Below are 19,675 nucleotides of genomic sequence, written 5' to 3' on the forward strand. Positions count from 1 at the left end.
ATCAAGCAAGAGGCATATGATGGACCCTCTTCTCAACATTGGAAAATCTTGATTTTGCTGATGACATAGCTCTGGTCTCCCACACTCACAAATACATGCAGGAAAAAACATCCCGTCTTAGTAACTTTGCACAACAAATTGGCAAAGAAAAAATCTGAATTAATGACACTAAACATCCAAAACCCAAGTAAATGGAAATGACCTTCCCATAACTGAGGAGTTTATTTATCTTGGTAGTAAAGTCAGATACAGTTTTTGAAGTTAATCACCAATGCACCCTTATCAAACTTTCTGACTACATATGACAATAGATTTGGGTCAACATAATGGATCTTTGTGCAGCTGAATAATCAAACAGATCTAATGCACTTGTTATTTTTGCTTTTGAAATCATCTGCACGAGAGGCCCACCAGTATTTTGCAATTCCTGTCACGTGACTTTTGCAACTTCTCCAATTGAGGTTTTGACTTATTAAAGTAACTATCTCAGACCTCGGGACTGTCTTGCTGAAACCAAGAGGAGGCTGAAGTTTAAATATCTATATGACGCACACAGTTTGCTCAATTGCTGCCTTAGCCAGAATAGGAATAAGGGGCTTTGTAATATATTAGTTAACAGTTAAATGCTTTTTCAAAATATCCTGCTACGAAGGTGGTTTTGTGACAGAAGTGAAACTACACCTCGAGCTTTCAATCATGTGAAGAAACCCAGACTCAATAAGTCATCATGATGATGACGGAAACCAGTTAGCCCAATTACCTCAAGTGGCTCTGCAATTTCCCCTTGAACCCAAGTGTCCACTTCCATCACTCCTGAAGGCAGTTCCCGCCACTCAGTGTAAAAGCGTTCTTCAGACCCACCCGGCCTCTCCACAAGCTTGCCCAAAATTCTCTGTCCTTCATGCTTGCACCATCTTTGTCTACGTTATTTAAACCTGTTATAATCTTGTCCACCTCTGTCGAATCTTCCCTCTGCCTCCTTTGCTCCTTCAGTCTAACCTTGTGGGTGTTATCCCAGGAACCATTCTACTAACTACCTTCTCTGCACCCTCACAAGGACCCTTGTATCTTCCTACATGATGTGACCAAAGCTGGACACAATACTCTCATTGTGCACGAACTGGAGCTTTATAAAGTTTCATCATAACCTCTACTTTTGTAAAACTCCGTTAATCTGGAATGCTCAGCACTTTTGTGTTGTTGGTTGGGTGGATCTTCTGGATTATTGGATGTTATTCTAGTAATACCCCAACAAACTTTTAATAATGTTATACAAATTTAATGACGTTGAAAGATGTTGCACAGTAACATTTCAGTAAATCAGGTAGGTTTAAAGGGAAGCATAAAAAATGTTGGAGGAACTCAGTGGGTCAGGAAGCATCTTTGGAGGGAAATAGACAGACAACGTTTCGGGTCGGGACCCTTCAGACATTAGAGGATGGTGAACGGGGTATCAAGGGAGCCGGAGAGAGGATGAGAATTATGAAAAACATTTGTTGGTGAGCCAGATGCCACACAGTCAGATAACAGAGTTTTACTCTATCCCTATTTATTGCTAATAACTCTTAATTTTAGTTTTAGTTGTAGAGATAGTGTGGAAACAGGCACTTTGGCCCACCGAATCCACACCGACCAGGGTTCCCTGTACATTAACGTTATCCTACACACACCAGGGACACGTTATACTTTTTCCCAGCCAATTAACCTACAAACTTGTAAGTCTCTGGAGTGCCGGAGGAAATCAAAAATCTCGGAGAAATCCCATGCGGTTATGGGGAGAACGTACAAACTCTGTGTAGACAGCACCCGTAGTCGAGATCGAACCCAGGTCTCGGGTGCTGCAAGCGCTGTGAGGCTGTCCATATAAAATTCTTAGAGGATTGGACAGGGTAGATGCAGGAAAAATGGTCCCGATGTTGGGGGAGTCCAGAACCAGGGGTCACAGTTTAAGAATAACAGGTAGGCCATTTAGGACTGAGATGAGGAAAAACTTTTTCACCCAGAGAGTTGTGAATCTGTGGAATTCTCTGCCATAGAAGGCAGTGGAGGCTAATTCACTGGATGTTTCAAGAAAGAGTTAGATTTAGCTCTTAGGGCTAATGGAATCCAGGGATATGGGGGGAAAAGCCAGAACAGCATACTGGTTTTGAATGATCAGCCATGATCATATTGAATGGTGGTGCTGGCTCAAAGGGCCAAATGGCCTACTCCTGCACCTATTTTCTATGTTTCTAAGGCACCAACTCTACTGCTGCACCACCGTGTCACCCTGTGTCCCCGGTGTCTTAAAACAAAGCATGCAGATGAACCCACATCTCTCTGACTCTGCACATTCATAGAATTGTGATTCTTGCCACCAAAGTTGCTCCACTGCGCACTTCTCTGTGCAATTCTCCACACACTTGCCCATTTGTGACATGTTACAGTTGATTGACATCAACCTCACTGCATGCCAAGACTCTATGATTGGCATCATTGACAAATCATGACATTTCACTCAGTACACCAATATTCTCAGCTATGGGTAAAAAAGCACTCCAGCTCTAAGCCCAGAGACAGGGTCAAATATTCACCAATCTGAAAACAAACTTAAAGACAATTTTTCACAATGTTTACAGTGACAGATTTTTTTTAAGCTTTTACTGAAAATCATATGAGGAAACTCATGAATTTGAGATTCTGAAGAGGAAGTGAAACCAGTTTCATGCTTAGTTTACTATTTCTAAAGAAAATGGAATCCTGGCCAATCTAATACTGACCCTCTGGTGACTTCCAGACCCCAACATCCACACTCAATATTGGCAGCCTACACCACTGCTGGCATCACTGTGGAACCTCACAACTTCTCCACCTCTCCACAGGACACGTCTAAAAATCCTGAACTGAAAACAGAGTGCACTGGAAATACTGAGCAGATCTGGCAACTTCCGTGGCACGAGAAACAGAGTTCTTGTTTCAGGTTAAAGAACATATAACAATATAAAGCATAGAAAAGGCCCTTCACCCCCCACCCCCCCATGTCTGCCATGATCATGATTCCATTCTAGCTAATCCCATTTGCCTCTACTACGTGCCTGTCCATGTGTCTGCTAAGTGCCTATTAAACAATGCTGTTGTATCTGCTCCCATCACCTTCCCTAGCAGCGTGTTCTGGGCACAAACCATTCTGAGAATAACAAAACTTGCCTTACAAATCTCCTTTAAACTTTGTCCCTCTCACTTTAAGACTTGCAGTATTTGATATTTCTACGCTGGGGAAAAAAGACCATCTATCTAACCTATGCCTCTCATAATTTTAAACACTTCATTCAGGGCACCCCTCAGCCTCTGACCCTAAAATGAAAACAAGTTTCCCAATCTTTCCTTCCTGCTAATACATTCCAATCCAGGTAACATCTAGTAAATCTCTTCTGCAATCTCTCCAAAGCCTCCTCATTGTTCCTATAGTAGGGTGCGATCAGAACTGCACACAAAACGTTAAAGGTGGCGTAAGCAAAGTTTTTTGCAGCTGCACATGACTTCCCAACCATTATATCCAATGCCCCATCGATGAAGGCAAACATACAGCACATCTTCTTTACTACTCTGTCCACTTGATCCTACCCTTGATATATGACTCAGTAGTCTGCAAAGATACTAGAGGAACAATATGGACCACTCCGTTGAAATCGCCTATACTGAAGTATAATACGCAAAGGAGCCATTTTTGTAGGCAAAACCCGCCGCTCGTTATGCCTCTCGCAGTGTAATCAGTGTTTTGGGGGAACAGTATGTGTGATGATACCATTAATGCAGAATATATCTCACCTATCAATTCACAGATTTGTGTTATTTTTCTTTTAAAATATTTCTGCAAGTTTCTGCCTACTAAAATGGCGTCATGACATACTACGGTTTTTAGGGTCGAGTGGTCTATCTTGTTCCTCTAGTATCTTTGGTAGCCTATAACTTCTAGGATTATCCCCTTTGGCCTTTTTGAACAGGTACCACCTGCTCTGGAAAGGAGCCCAATGATCCAGCTAAATGAAACCCCCCTTCCTACATCAGCTCTTTAGCCGTGCATTCAACGGCACGCTCATCCTATTTCTCACATCACTTGCACGTGGCACAGGCTGTAATCCTGAAATGTAAAACGTCAGTGGCCCTGCTTTGTAACTTTCTATCCACTTCCAAAATATTCTTTATAAGAGGATCTTGCCTCTTTTTCTGCTCGTGACATTAATGACAGTGTGGACCATGACATCAGGCTGTTCGGCCTCCCCTTTGACCCTGGCACCAGGGAGGCAACACACCATCCCGATGTCCAGTTATTGCCACGGAAACACCCATCTGCATCCCTAATTATATAGTCCCGATCACCACTTACACTTTGACCCTCCCTGCTCCACACCAGAGGCAGCTGTGGTGCCACTGATACTGGCTGGTGCTGTTGCTTTTCTTGAGAGGGAATCCTCCTCCCCAACGGTATCCAAACCTGTTAGAGAGGGGATAACCTTTCATCAGAACTGGGAAAAGTTGGAGATTAGCTGGACTGGAGAGAAAAGCAGACATGCCATCTTCTCCACTCTTACATTGCTCCTCTGTAGTGCGGTGAAGCGGGGATGGTGCAGTAACACAAGCAGTGGTGGAACTGCTGAAAGAGATGACAAAGGTGTGATTAACACTCACCACCACATATGTCATTGATCTCACTTGCCCTTCACCAACACAGAGCTTTCTTCAATCTGCAATGTTAACTGTTTCTCTTTCCATGGATGTGGCCTGATCTGCTGTTTTTCTCAGCAGTTTGTTCCCGATTTCCAGCTGATTTCCAGCTGATTTAAAACTAAACTAACGTTGAAAATCTGAAACAAAAAGCAGAAAATGCTATTAAGAAAAACAGCAGATCAGGCAACATCCGTAGAAAGAGAAACAGTTAACACTGATTGAAGCAAGGCCTGTTTTCTCCTTTGTTCTAGTTTTCCACATTTTGTTTCAGATTTCCAGCATCTACATTTGCTTTTGATTTTCACAGCTCTTACTGTTCTCCCCACCTCCTCCTCTTTCTCTGCAACTTTAAGCAATTTTATGTCTTTTTCTCCAGTTCTGTTCAATGTTCATCAACCTGAAAGGTTTACTCTGCTTCTCTCTCTACAGATGCTATATCAGTAACAATGTTCCCAAGTTCCCTGCTCGATTCCACTGGGATTGGCTACTGGGTGAGGATGAGCCGGACAATAAGGGGGGCAAGTTTCAGGAGAGAGAATGGTTGAGTCCAGGACAAAACGTTACAATCACAACGTTTAAGAAACATATAGACAAGTACATGGATAGGATAGGTTTAGAGGGATATGGGCCAAATGCAGGCAGGTGGGACTAGTGTAGATGGGACATGTTGGCCAGTGTGAGCAAGTTGGGCTGAGGAGCCTGTTTCCACACAGTAATACTCTATAAGTCTATGACATTCTGCTGTCTAATGTATAAGTCCACTGCACCAAAAACTGTCAGAAAAGTGCCAGGGTCCTGCATGACGTTAGGCCAGGAAGTGGTTTCAACGTCTCTCCTCAACATCTAAAGCATCAGCTCTGAACTAACTGATTAAAAATAAATTTCTCCACTCTGCAACTCAGGAAGGATGGATGCATTGACGGATACACAGCCATTGCCTTATGATGAAGATCGGCACAATGTGCTGGAGTATCCCAGTAGGTCAGACATTATCTCTGGAGAAAAAAGATGGGTGACGTATCTGGTCGAGACCGCTCTTCAGTTTGAAAGACTGAATGAAGACAGGACAGGAACTGAAGATGTAATGAAATAGTTTTATAACACTATATTCTGCATTCTGATATTATCTCTTTGACCAACCTATTATACTTGTGTAGTAGCCTGGTTGTACTCATGTATAGTATGATCTGGTCAGACAGCACAGAAACAAAGTTTTGTTTACTGTGACAATAACAAAGCAATACCAATACCATAATATCATAGATAATCTTTCAGTTTTGCACAACTTCCTTTTGTAGTAACCCCTTCAGTTCTCCCATATCAAAAAAATCTGTAGACCAGAGTTTCTGGAGCAAGCTGCTTTCTTTGCGAGTTCCCTTTAAAGAGTTCTGTGCTAAGATGGAGACATAATTGGCTGCCCTTTGTGAAGTGGCCAATTGCAGGATAATTATTAGATGCCCTTTTTTGCGACATTGCTCTGAAGGCACGAGCCAAAACACCTGGAAAATCCCCTATTCTTATTCATTCTGTGGCACATTTTATATAGGAACACCACCCCCTGTAAATTTTCCCCAAGGCAAAAACACGTCACTTGTTTGTGATATTTATAAATGACTTGGACAAAAATGTAGATGGATAGATTAGCAAGTTTGCAGACGATACAAAAAAATCGGCGGAGTTGCAGGCAATGAAGAAGGCTGTCAAATGATACAGAACGGGTGATATGGGCAGAGAAATGGGCAGATGGAGTTTAAACTGGGCAAGTGCGTATGTTGTACGTTGGAAGGTTGAATGTTAGAGGAAAGTATACAGTCAATGACAGAAAAGCTAACTGCATTGATGTACAGAGAGATCTCGAGGTCCAAGTTCATAGCACTCTGAGAGTAGCAACACGGGTAGATAGAGTGATAGAGAAAGTGCATGGTATGTTGTCTTGTCTTATCAGTTGAGGTATTATTCAGAAAGTCATGATGCATCTTTACAGGACTTTGGTTAAGCTGCATTTGGCATTTTTCTGATCGCCCCATTACAGGAAGGACGTGAAGAGTTTGGAGTGGGCGCAGAAGAGGTTTACCAGAAGCAAAAAAGTGCTAGAGTAACTCGAGTCAGACAGCATCTGTGGAGGCAATGACTTTTCGGGTCAGAATCTCTCTTCAGGTTAGAGGTTAACCAAAAGGCTGCCTGGATGGGGCCCGGTATGGCTTGGGTTCAGATCAGTTTATATCTTTGTAGCCAAGCTTAAGTTTTGTTCAAATGATTAGACAATAGTTTGGTCAGCAGGAAATGTGGGTTAGTCACAGGATCCATCAACTAACTCACACATTAGCAAAGCAGTGTTGCTGTCAAAGATCTGAGGTTAATATCACATGTGGTGTGGGAAGATATATGTATGAGAGGACTTTGCTTAAACTAATCTCATGTAGTTTGAGTGGAAGGGCCTAAACTGATAGGGGAAGGTTTCACCGAGTGACCAATGTTCTGCAAGGTGAACTTTCCTTTCATGGTAGAGTAACCACAACTTCCAAATGTGAGAAGAACAGGTTAACAAGGTGGCACAGGGGTTCAGCTGGTAGAGGAGCTGCTTCACAGCACCAGAGACCCAGGTTTGATCCTGACCTTGGGTGCCACCAACATGTGCATGTGCTCCCTGTGAACGTATGGGTTTCATCTGGATTCCTCCGTGCGGGTTTGTGAGTTAACTGGCCTCTGTAAACTGTCCACAGTGTACGGAGCGAGTGGATGCAAAACCAGGATAACATAGAACTAATGTGAACCCGTATCACAAAATGCTGGAGTAACTCAGCAGGTCGGGCAGCATCTCAGGAGAGAAGGAATGGGTGACATTACTCCAGCATTTTGTGATACTGGTTCACATTAGTTCTATGTTATCCTGGTTTTGCATCCACTCGCTCCGCACACTGTGGACAGTTTACAGAGAAATTTGTGGGGAATCGCGGGGCTGGGGTCGGCCCGCTGCGGACCTTTCACCGTCCGGCGCGGCCTGAAACATGGCAAGTACAACAGCCTGACCGCGGGAGAAGACGGCAGGGGAAGAGAAAAGACATTCTGGCCTTCCATCACAGTGAGGAGGGGACTGGAGGAGACTCACTGTGATGGATGTTTCTTTTTTTTGTGTTTTGTGTTGGTTGGGGTTGTGTAATTTGCTTATTTTATTGCTCTTATTGTTGGACTGTGGGTGACGAAATCTCTTCCAAAAAAATTGTTTTTTGGATGACAAATAAAGATATCCTGAATCCTGAATCCTATCCTGAATCCTGAATTTGTACCAGCATCTGCAGTTATTTTCCTACGCTAATCAGTGGCTGGCATGGACTTGATTGCCATAGTATCTTTCAATCCATCAAACAGTCTGTTGAAGTCTCCTGACCCGAAACATCAGCTATCCTTTTTCTCCAGAGATGTTGTCCGACCCGCTGAGTTATTCGAGCACTTTGTGTCTATCTTCAACATGTAACATGTTCACAGGTCTGGTCCCACTGAGCTGTTGAAATTCTGTTGCCCTCTAGCGGGCATAACCAGCGCAGCACTCCGGCAATCGGTAACCTTACCTTGTTCAGCTAGAATCGCGTCTCCAGGAGGAGGACCTTTGCTCCAAGTCACAAGAGGCGACGAAGAGATGGTTCTGAGGAAAACATCTCCTGGTGTTTTTTTCTGGGTAAATTTCGCGTTCACATGCCATCTTCAAATAAGACAAAAGCCCCCTTTTCGCTCATCGACCGTCCTGCAATGAAAGGGATGCAGTGAAAAAAAGAATGCCTAGAAGCTCAGTTTAGGAAGAAGCATTGCCATCTTAGTGTTGACATAGAAAATAAGTGCAGGAGTAAGCCTTTCAAGCCAGCACGGCTGATCATCCAGAATTAGTACCCTGTTCCTGCTTTCTTCCGATATCCCTTGATTCCGTTAGCCCGAAGAGCTACATCTAACTCTCTCTTGAATACATCCAATGAATTGGCCTCCACTGCCTTCTGTGGCCAAGAATTACAGATTCACAACTCTCTGGCTGAAAACGTTTTTCCCCATCTCAGTCCTAATCTGACTGAAAATGTTTTTCCCCATCTCAGTTTTGGTTTATTATTGGCACATGTAGCAACTTACAGTTAGAAAAAAACGTTGTTTTGCATGCTATGCAAGCAAATCACATCATACACGAGTAGACAGAAGGAACTATTCATTCTGGTTTACAAAAGAAATGCTGGAAGAACTCAGCAGGTCAGGCAGCATCCCTTGAGAACACTCCTGAAGTGGCCTCCTTTACATCAATGAGACCAAGTGTAGACTAGGCAACTGTTTCGCCGAACACTTGCACCTGGTCCACCAAGGCCTGCTGGATCTCTTCACTACAAACCATTTTACTTCCCCTTCCCATTCCCATACTGACCTGGGCCTCCTCCATTGCCAGAATTAGATCAGACACAAACTGGAGGAACACTTTCACCCTATATTCCTTCCTCTAGCTTCACATTTTGCACCTCTTCTCACAACCTTTTGTCTTCTTCCCATCTCTGGCCTTTGTCCATCCATCTGACAATCAAACACATCCCTCACCTGTATTTACCTATCACTTGCCAGGCTTTGTCCCAGCGGAAACCCTCTTCCAGCTTTCGCTGTCTGAAGAAGGGTCCCAACCTGAAACAACACTTATCCACGGGTCATGCAGACTGACCCGCTGAGTTACTCCAGCACTCTGAGTTACTGCCATACATGAGTACATCAAGGTAGTGCAAAAGAGTAAATAAACATAGCTGCAAATATAGTGTACAATTACAGAGAAAATGCAGATCTTTTTAAAGTGCAAGAGATTGGAAGATCAGGATTCATCATTAGCATATGAGAGTTCTGATATCAGCAAAAAAAAAGTTGTTTTTGAATCAGGTGGTACGTGCTTTCAAGTTATTAGATATTACTCCCATTAATGCATCAACACACATCTATTTGCTTTGGTTTTAGATGTTATATGGTAGTATAACCATGCAAGTTCAAAGGGAATGTTGAATGAGGCCTAATTAGCCCAATGCTGAATCATTTGGGATTTATATACAGTGGATTATCGGAGTTGAACAATATTTAAAGGGGCAATCTGCTGACATCTGGAGACTCGACTGGGCAACTCCAGAACTAACTGTCGGGGACTCAAATGCTTTTGCAAAGTCCTGAGAATGTGTGGCGAGTCAAACAGGGAGTGCTCTCTCCAACATTTTCATGCAAATACAGTCATTTAATAGCTGTCTGCAAGGTGACACAGCTGGCAACAATTTAGTAGTAATCACAAAGAAGACACATAATGTCTCTACTTTCTTAGAAGTTTGAAAAGATTCTGCATATCACTGAACAATCTAACTTCCACGGACGCACTATGGAAAGTATACATTGTGGCTTGGCCCTACAATTCCTATGCACAAGAACACAAGAGGCTGCAGAGAATGGTGGACTCAGCCCGGCCCATTATGGGCACAGCCCTCCACATCATTGAAAGCATCTCTATGAGCCTCTGCCTCATGAAGGCAGGCAGCATCTATCATCAAGGACCCTCATCATCGCGCACAACCCTAATCCTACCTCGGCAACGGAATACTATGGACTCGTTTGCTAGTTTGGTATTTTTGTATTGACGTCTTGTTTCTTTGCTATCTTTTTCTTTTCACTGTCTTATAGGAACAATTTATATTTTGTGTTGCCTGTGATGCTGATGCAAGCAAGATTTTCATCGTACAGTATCTTCACTTACAAGACAGTGTTGAGGTGAAGTCGCTATGGCCAAACCACCCTCCATGTCGTTTAACGAGTGTCAGGGGTAGTCTGTCCACCAGACAGGGAGGGATGGAACCTGGGCCGCAGCCGACCGTGCAGCCACTGAGCAAGTTTCCCTCGTCTGCCCATCCCACCAGCGAGCAGGCAACGAGGGAGCACCGCAGCTCCTGGGTGTTCCGGCCCGCGGCTCTCCCCTCCGCGGCTCTCCCCTCCCCTCCCCTCCCCTCTCCTGCCTGTTATTTCTCTGGCGAGCGGGGAGCATCGCCGTTTTCATTCCACCGGCAACACCAGGCACCGCCGAGCCTGCGGCTGCCCGAGCCGCTGCCGTGGGGAGGGTCGGGCTTTGGAACAGTCCCTCGCAAATAGGCTGGTTGGATAATTCACGTGATGAACGATCAATACATCCCACTGACAAACGGAACACAGTGAGGACGAAAAGGAAATAAATAAGCAAATGGGGATGGGGGTTATAATATGGGTAAATATATAACACATGTTATGTTCCTATAGGTGGAAGAACATTTTTTTTTTAAAGGGTGGGCCGAGAAATAATTGGTTTAACCAAAGTATCTTTGGGTTTAACTCACAAAATGCTGGAGTAACTCAGCGGGTCAGGCAGCATCTCAGGAGGGAAGGAATCGGTGACGTTTCAGGTCAGACAGAGAAGGGTCTCGACACCCATTCCTTCTCTCCTGAGATGCTGCATGACCTGCTGAGTTACTCCAGCATTTTGTGAATAAATACCTTCGATTTGTACCAGCATCTGCAGTTATTTTCGTACACTTCGGGATTAACTCACTGCGGTAGCCAGGGGACGCTCAGTGTTACAATGTGACAATGTTACAATGCGCTTGACACATTAGTCGTCCGCCATCAGTAACCACAGCGACTAAAAACAGAGTTCATCTCATAACCCAATTCATCTTTTCTTCAAAAGAGATGCGATGGCCGGGAATCGAACCCGGGTCAACTGCTTGGAAGGCAGCTATGCTCACCACTATACCACCATCGCAGCGGTGAGGAAAGGAGTGAAAACGCGCCTTACATCATGAGACACACACGTAACAATGTTACAGTGAGAATGTTGTGCTGTAAACCCCGATTTGATTTTAAGACTATCGCAAAGAAATTCACTTTTTTTCCAACACTAAAAATTATGAAGGAACTTATGCAGACCAGAAGAATGCAAAATGCGAGCAGCTGCCAACGTTAATTCTTTTTATCGTCTCCCATTACCTCTTCAACGTGCTCTCTACCTGTTAGATCTCCTTTTGCCTCCTGGAATTAGGTTGATTTCTGGGATGAAGGGATTGACGTCTGAGAAGAGGTTAATAAATTGAGTATATTATGGGAATTTAGAACAATTATGCTATTTAATAATATAATTCTAGAGGAAATTGACTGTCTAGGCTTAAGCTCAGGGGTGACAGCGCTTTTGCGGTTGCAGCTCCTAGACTGTGGAACAGCATCCCTCTCCCCATCAGAACTGTCCCCTCCATCGACTCCTTTAAGTCCAGGCTCAAAACCTATTTCAACTCCCTAGCGTTTGAGGCCCTCTGAGGGGGCGCTGTGAACTGTTTATGTATGTGCTGTTATGTTTGTGTGCCATTGTATGTTCGATTCTTAGTACCTGAACTGATGTACAGCACTTTGGTCAACGTGGGTTGTTTTTAAATGTGCTATACAAATAAAATTGACTTGACTTGACAGAGTGGATGGTAAGAGGATGGTTCCCCTGTTGGAGATACCTAGAACTAGTCGTAATGCTTCACAGTAAGGGGCTGCCTATTTAAGATGGAGCGAAAAAGAATTTCTTCCCTACCAAGGAGACCTTGAATATACTATGGCGAGTCTGGAGGCTTGTACTTTGTTAAAGAAGTTTATTGCGGCAGCAATATTCAATTACAAAGGATAACAAACGAGATTACAGACAACCATTAACTCAAAACTGTTCACATCGAAGTTCTCTTCCCACTGCCTGGTTTTTGGGCCCAAAACCACCACCTGACCTTGCTGGCCAATCAGCGGGTTCGACTCTCAGGACCAATCCCTACGGTCGCACCACCATGTGACCTTGCTGGCCAATCCGAGGGTTCGACTCTCAGGACCAATCCCTATGGTCGCTACATGACCCCCCCCCCCCCCAGAACCCGAGGTACGGAACCTAGCAGGGAGCCGGATTTCGCAACCAGAACGAGTAAGGAGAGGGGCTGCAGGAACCACAGGAGCAGGGGGTCCCGGATCAGGTGGAATTGCAGGAGGACGGCCCCGCCGAGGCGGTTGGCCGACCAGGACAGGGCGGTCCTGATCCAAGTGTGCAGGTTTGAGCCTGGACACAAAGACGAGCTCACTCCTGCCCCCGACATCCAAGGTGAAGGTGACCGTCCCTTTACGCCACACGCGGAACGGTCCTTCTTAGACCCTCTGCAACGGGGAACGATGGGCATCTCTACGCAGAAACACAAATTCACAGTCCTTCAAGGCAGGCGGTTTGTGCACCATGGAACACCCGTGACATGAAGTAGGAACCGGAGCCAGGGAATCACTCGCGCCCGGAGGGATGCTAAAACCAACGGAACCGAGGGCTGCTGACCAGAGGACTCCGGAAGGAAATCCCTGGGCACTCTGAGTGGCGAGCCATATACCAGTTCCGCGGACGAAGTTCCGAGATCCTGCTTAGGAGCAGTACGGATGCCCAAAAGGACCCAGGGGAGCTGGTCTACCCAGTCAGGGCCATCCAGCCGTGCACTGAGGGCCGCCTTAAGTTGCCTGTGAAACCTCTCCACGAGCCCATTAGCCTGTGGGTGGTACGCCGTGGTCTGCTGCAACCGGGAACCGTACAGCTCCGCAAGCGTAGCCCAAAGGGCAGAGGTGAACTGGGACCCCCGGTCGGTGGTAATGACGGACGGAACACCGAACCGGGCCACCCAATGGAGGGCCAGGGCCCGGGCACAAGAGGCGGCGGAGGTGTCGGACAACGGGAAGGCCTCCGGCCAATGGGTAAATCGGTCAATCACCGTGAGTAGGTGAGTGTAGCCCCTGGAGGAAGGCAAAGGCCCAACTAAATCAACGTGAATATGAAAAAAACGGACCGCAGGAACCGCAAACTTCTGCACCAGAGGTTGGACATGCCGGTGAACTTTAGCGGTCTGGCACGGAACACAGGAACGGGCCCAAGCGGCTACTTGTTTCCGCAGGCCATGCCACACAAACCTAGCGGCCACTAAGGCAGAGGTGGAGCGGATGGACGGGCCATGAATGCCAGCCCATGAATGGCATCAAACACCCGGCGCTGAAGGGCGGCCGGCACCACCGGCCTAGGGCGGGGAAGGGAAACATCACACCAGACTTTTGTACCCGCAGGCCCGCAAGCCACTTGGGCCAACTTCAACCCCGAAGTGGTGGACTGGTATGCTGAGGCAGTGTCTGCCAGGCGCTGTGCCTCTGCAAGCTCCTGGAAATCCACCTCGCATTCCACCGCTGAAATTGGGGAAATGGCTGGCCGGGACAGGGCATCAGCAACGGCATTAAGCTTACCCGCGACGTGTCGGACATCGGTAGTAAACTCTGAGATGGCAGTCAGGTGCCGCTGCTGGCGGGCCGACCATGGGTCGGACACTTTCGAAAAAGCAAAAGTCAATGGTTTGTGGTCCGTAAAGGCCACAAATGGGCGGCCTTCTAGAAAATACCTATAGTGACGGACAGCTAAATAGAGAGCCAGAAGCTCTCGGTCAAAGACGCTATACTTCAGCTCAGCCGGATTAAGCTGTCGGCTGAAAAACGGCAAGGGCTGCCAACTGCCATCTACCTGCTGTTCCAAAACCCCTCCCACCGCCACGTCCGACGCATCGACCGTCAGGGCCGTGGGGGCAGAGGCGCTTGGGTGGACGAGCATGGTGGCGTCTGCCAGAGCCACTTTAGCTGCCTCAAAGGCCGTCTCAGCGGCCGCGGACCACTCCAACTCGACAGGTTTGCCAGCGAGACACTGGAAGAGCGGACGCATGATCCGTGCCGCTGCCAGCACGAACCTGTGATAGAAATTCACCATGCCCACGAACTCCTGCAACCCCTTTACTGTGGTGGGTCGTGGGAAGGCACGGACAGCCTCCACTTTTTCGGGCAAAGGAGTGGCGCCGGCCGAGGTGATGCGGTGTCCTAAGAAATCAAGAGAGTGGAGGCCAAATTGACACTTGGAGGGGTGGATGATGAGCCCATGGTCTTGAAGCCGCCGGAACACGGTCCGCAAATGGACCAGGTGTTCCTGCTCCGAGAGACTGGCGACCAGGATATCATCCAAATAAATGAAAACAAAAGACAAATCCCGACCAACATGGTCCATAAGCCACTGGAAAGCCTGTGCCGCGTTCTTCAAACCGAAAGGCATACGCAACCATTCGAACAACCCGAACGGAGTGATCGTGGCAGTCTTCGGCACGTCTTCCGGACGCACAGGAATCTGGTGGTAGCCCCGCACCAAATCAATTTTGGAGAATACCATGGCACCTTCCAGCCCAGACGAGAAGTGCTGGATGTGCGGTATGGGGTAGCGGGCTGCCGTGGTGATGGCGTTAAGGCGTCGGTAATCTCCACATGGTCTCCACCCCCCAGATGCTTTGGAGACCAACAGAGAGGCCCACGGGCTGTCGGACCGACGGACAATGCCCATTTGTTCCATCTTCTGGAATTCTGCACGTGCCACCACCAGTTTGTCCGGCGGCAACCTCCGGGCCCGAGCGAAAACGGGGGGCCCCTCGGTGGAAATGTGATGGACAACGCCGTGCCGGGCAGAAGGGGCGTCGAAACGCTGAACGAGCAGCTCCGGAAACTCAGCCAGGACCACAGCATACGGGTCGGAGGCCGCGACAATGGCCTGGACAGTCGGGCTGGGCGGGGTGGCAGGCGGTGGAGCAGCGGGCTCGTCGCTGCTAGCAGAGGGTCGAAGGCCTTTACCTCGGACATCGGGAACTAGTGCAAAGGCCCAGAGGAAATCTGCGCCCAGGATCGCCTGACCGACTTCCGCGACGATAAACGACCATTCGTACGTGCGGGTGCCGAAAGCCAGAGACATTGCCCACATACCATACGTGCGGATGGGGCTACCGTTAACCGCGATGAGGGTAATAATAATAATAATAATACATTTTATTTATATAGCGCTTTTCATATACTCAAAGACGCTTTACAGAGATTTTGAGAACATAGGGAAATTAATAAATAGATAAATAAGTAAATAAATAAATGAACAGAGAAAGGAGACAGTAGGTGAGGTGACCTTCAGTGGTTGAAGGCAGTGCTGAACAGGTGAGACTTCAGCGATGTTTTGAATGTGGTGAGTGTGGGGGAGTCTCTAACGGTTTGGGGTAGTGAGTTCCATAGGGTGGGAGCAGCGATGGAGAAAGCCCTGTCCCCCCAGGATCTGAGTTTAGTCCGGATGTGGGGGGATAGGAGATTGGCAGCGGCAGAGCGGAGGGTGCAGGTGGGAGTGTGCCTGTGGAGGAGGTCGGTCAGGTAGGATGGGGCCAGGTTATGGAGGGCTTTGTAGGTTATGAGGAGGATTTTGTACTGGATTCTCTGGGGGATGGGGAGCCAGTGGAGTTTATAAAGGACGGGGGTGATATGGTCACGGATCGAGGTGTGTGTGAGTAGATGGGCAGCGGAGTTTTGAATGTATTGAAGTTTATTGATGATTTTTGAGGGTGCGCCATAGAGGAGGCTGTTGCAGTAGTCCAGACGGGAGGTGATGAAGGCGTGGATGAGGGTTTCTGCAGCTGTGGAGGAGAGGGATGGACGGAGACGGGCAATGTTTTTGAGGTGGAAGAAGGCTGTCTTTGTGATGTGTTTGATGTGTTTGTCGAAGGAGAGGGTTTGATCAAGGATGATTCCAAGATTCCGGATGTGAGGTGAGGTGGATACTGGGAGACCATCAATGTTGAGGATGAAGTTTTGGGTGGATTTGGTGAGCATTTTTGGACCAATGATGATGATTTCAGATTTGTTGCAATTGAGTTTGAGGAAGTTTGATTGAAGCCAAGATTTTATTTCAGTAATGCAGTTTGTCAGTGTAGAGTGTGTGGTGGAGGAGATTGACTTGGTGGAGATGAGGAGCTGGATATCATCGGCGAAGCAGTGGAAGTTGAGACCATGACGGCGGATTAATTGACCAAGGGGGAACAGGTAGAGGATGAAGAGGAGGGGGCCAAGGACTGAGCCTTGGGGGACACCTTGGGGGAGGGGAGCGGTGGGGGATTTACAGTTGTTAATGGAGATGAACTGGTGTCTGTCAGAGAGGTAAGATTTAAACCAGGATAGGGCTGTGCCGGTGATGTTAAGGGAGGTTTCAAGTCGGGTGAGGAGAATGGAGTGATTTATGGTGTCAAAGGCGGCGCTGAGGTCAAGTAGGATGAGGATGTTGAGGTTGCCAGCGTCGGAGGAGAGGAGAATGTCGTTTGTGATTTTGAGGAGCGCAGTTTCAGTACAGTGGTTTGAGCGGAATCCAGATTGGAAAGTTTCATACAGGTTATTGGTAGAGAGGTGGTATTTTAGTTGGGAAGCTACAGCACGTTCCAAAACTTTGGACAGAAAGGGTAGGTTGGAGATTGGTCTGAAGTTGTTTGGGGTGTCAGGGTTTAGACCAGGTTTTTTCAGAATGGGGGTGACAGCAGCGATTTTGAGGGATGGCGGGACGATGCCAGTGGACAGGGAGGAGTTTATTGTTGCAGTGATAAGTGGAGAGAGAGCAGGAAGGCAGGCCTTGACAAAGCTGGAGGGGATGGGGTCCAGGGAGCAGGTGGCAGTTTTTATTCCTGTGAAGAGGTCAGAGAGGTCGGTGGTGGAGATTGGGGAGAACTGAGGCAGGGGCTGACAGGATAAGGGGGGGCAGGTGGTTTGAGGGGGAGCAGGTGCGTTGGTGGTTAAGGTGCTGTAGATGTTGTCTATTTTGCTTTGGAAGAATGAAAGGAAAGTGGTGCATTTGTCAAATGTGAATGATTGGGAGATGGTGTCCAGGGGGCTGAGGAGTTTGTTTATTGTAGAGAAGAGTGTTTTGGGGTTTCCGGAGCCAGAGTGAATTATTTGAGAGTAGTAGGTGGAGTGGGCATGGGAGAGGGCATCTTTATAGTGCTGTATGTGGTCTTTGTAGGCTTGGGAGTGAATTGTGAGACCTGTTTTGTTGCGGAGTCTTTCAAGTTGACGGGCATGAGTTTTCATCACGCGGAGTTCAGGGGTAAACCAGGGAGCAGAGTGGGTGAAGGATAGGCCCTCTCTTACCCGATCGGGCTTCGAGGTCTGTCTGCAGCACGATGCTGACTATGGCTCCCGTGTCGACCAAGAATTCTGTGTCCGTGAATCGATCTCGGACGTAGAGGCGTCGGTTCTGGCCAATCGCAACCGCCTCTATGTACGATCGGCCGAGGCATTTCCCGAGAAGGTGCAAGGAGAGCGGCAGTTGCGGGCTTCTCCACCCCATCGCAGATGATAATAACACCAGCCGCGCTTGTGCGGATCTTTTTGGCGGGGTTTTGAAGAAATGGCGGGGGTCGCGGCGCCATCTTGGTGCCGCTGCGGGCTGCCTAATGGTGCCGAGACCCTGTTGATCGAACTGTGTTTTTTCGATTTGGATGCCATGAGCGCATCGGCTTTCTCCACATATGCCACGGGGTCCTTAAAAGAACAATCCGTGTGCATAAGCCTAACATCTTCTGGAAGTTGCTCTCAGAATGCCTGCTCGAACATAAGGCAATCCTTGTGCTCACCTGCCAGCGCCAACATTTCGGCCATGAGGGCGGACGGCAGCCGATCTCCGAGATCCGGCAGGTGCATAAGCCTCTCAGCTCGATCATGCCTACTGAATCCGAAGGTTCGAAGCAAGAATACCTTCAGTGCCTCGTACTTGCCATCTGCCGGAGGGGAGGTGACGAACTGCATCACCCGCGCAGACGTCTCAGGCGGTAGAAAGCTGACCAGGTAATAATACTTTGTCTCGTCCACTGAGATGTTTCTCAGGTGGAACTGAGCTTCTGCATGGGCAAACCAAAGTTGTGGTTGATGCGCCCAAAACGGAGGAAGATGAATGCTGACCACGTTTAGCTGCGGTACGCCGGGCGTTAGAACCAAAGAAGGGGCGTCTTGTCCCTCCATGGTAGATGATCGGCTAGATCACGTCGGGGGTCACCAACATGGCGAGTCTGGAGGCTTGTACTTTGTTAAAGAAGTTTATTGCGGCAGCAATATTCAATTACAAAGGATAACAAACGAGATTACAGACAACCATTAACTCAAACTGTTCACATCGAAGTTCTCTTCCCACTGCCTGGTTTTTGGGCCCAAAACCACCACCTGACCTTGCTGGCCAATGAGCGGGTTCGACTCTCAGGACCAATCCCTATGGTCGCACCACCATGTGACCTTGCTGGCCAATCCGAGGGTTCGACTCTCAGGACCAATCCCTATGGTCGCTACAATACTATGAAAAGCAGGCACAAGAAGTCTATCCCATCCATAATTGTCCCAGATAATTGTCCCTATGCATTTCATAGTATGATCCATTTTCAAGAAGGAACTGACTACATAGTCAAATCCGATAATATGTGACATGAAGGGGAGTGTGTGGTGACTGATATTTCCTTTGCCTATTAACCGTCGCGATAGAGGTCAAAGCAATCCAAGCTAATAATCGCAATGAATTTTGTTGATGATCCACACGGCAGCAACAAATGTACATTCATGGTGTCAGTCAAATAAGCTGCTTCAAACTGGATGGTGTGGAGTTTGAGCTGTGAAAATGCAGTCATCCAGCATTCCATCGTATTTCTGGCATGCCTGATAGATGTGTCAGAAAGGGGCAACAAACAACCCATCGTCAGACTGAGTCAGGGCTGAATCAGTCAAAGAGTCGGTCTGAAGAAGGGTTGCGATCCAAAACGTCACCCATTGCTTCTCTCCAGAGATGTTGCCTGTCCCGCTGAGTTACTCCAGCATTTTGTGTCTATCTTCACTGGCCTACAATTCTCTAGATTCTCTATTTCCATTTCTAAACACTGGAACTTTTAACAGGTGCATAGTTCATGGAAAGTGGCGTTACTGGTAAAAAAAGGGTGGCTAAGGCGGTTTTCCGTACAATGGCCTTCATCAGTCAGGGTATTGTTTAGAAATCGGGATGTTAAGTTACAGTTGTAGAAGATGTTAATGATGCCACATTTGG

General features: G+C 47.4%; 1 protein-coding gene and 1 non-coding gene across 7 annotated transcripts in view; both read right to left on the minus strand.

Moving 5' to 3' along the window:
* LOC144607351 (procathepsin L-like) overlaps positions 1 to 11,537 on the minus strand; it is a 35,692-nt gene extending 24,155 nt beyond the window's left edge. For 2 of the 6 annotated variants that reach the window (XM_078424125.1, XM_078424126.1), the window contains exons 1-2: positions 10,454 to 10,606; positions 8,277 to 8,449 (exon numbers count right to left, since the gene is read on the minus strand). Coding sequence is in view for 4 of the 6 variants with exons in the window: in XM_078424121.1 (XP_078280247.1) it covers positions 4,669 to 4,676 (8 nt within the window). In the remaining 2 variants the exon portion in view is untranslated. Of the gene's footprint in view, positions 1 to 4,668; positions 4,845 to 8,276; positions 8,450 to 10,453; positions 10,607 to 11,220; positions 11,237 to 11,275; positions 11,292 to 11,521 lie in introns of those variants that run through there. The other 4 variants (XM_078424121.1, XM_078424122.1, XM_078424120.1 and 1 more) reach the window with 4 other exon arrangements.
* trnag-ucc (transfer RNA glycine (anticodon UCC)) lies at positions 11,417 to 11,488 on the minus strand. The gene has a single exon. It is a non-coding gene; the product is annotated as a tRNA-Gly (tRNA).
* Positions 11,538 to 19,675: the final 8,138 nt, after the last annotated feature.

This window comes from Rhinoraja longicauda, chromosome 28, assembly GCF_053455715.1.
Source record: "Rhinoraja longicauda isolate Sanriku21f chromosome 28, sRhiLon1.1, whole genome shotgun sequence".
Lineage (NCBI taxonomy): Eukaryota > Metazoa > Chordata > Chondrichthyes > Rajiformes > Arhynchobatidae > Rhinoraja > Rhinoraja longicauda.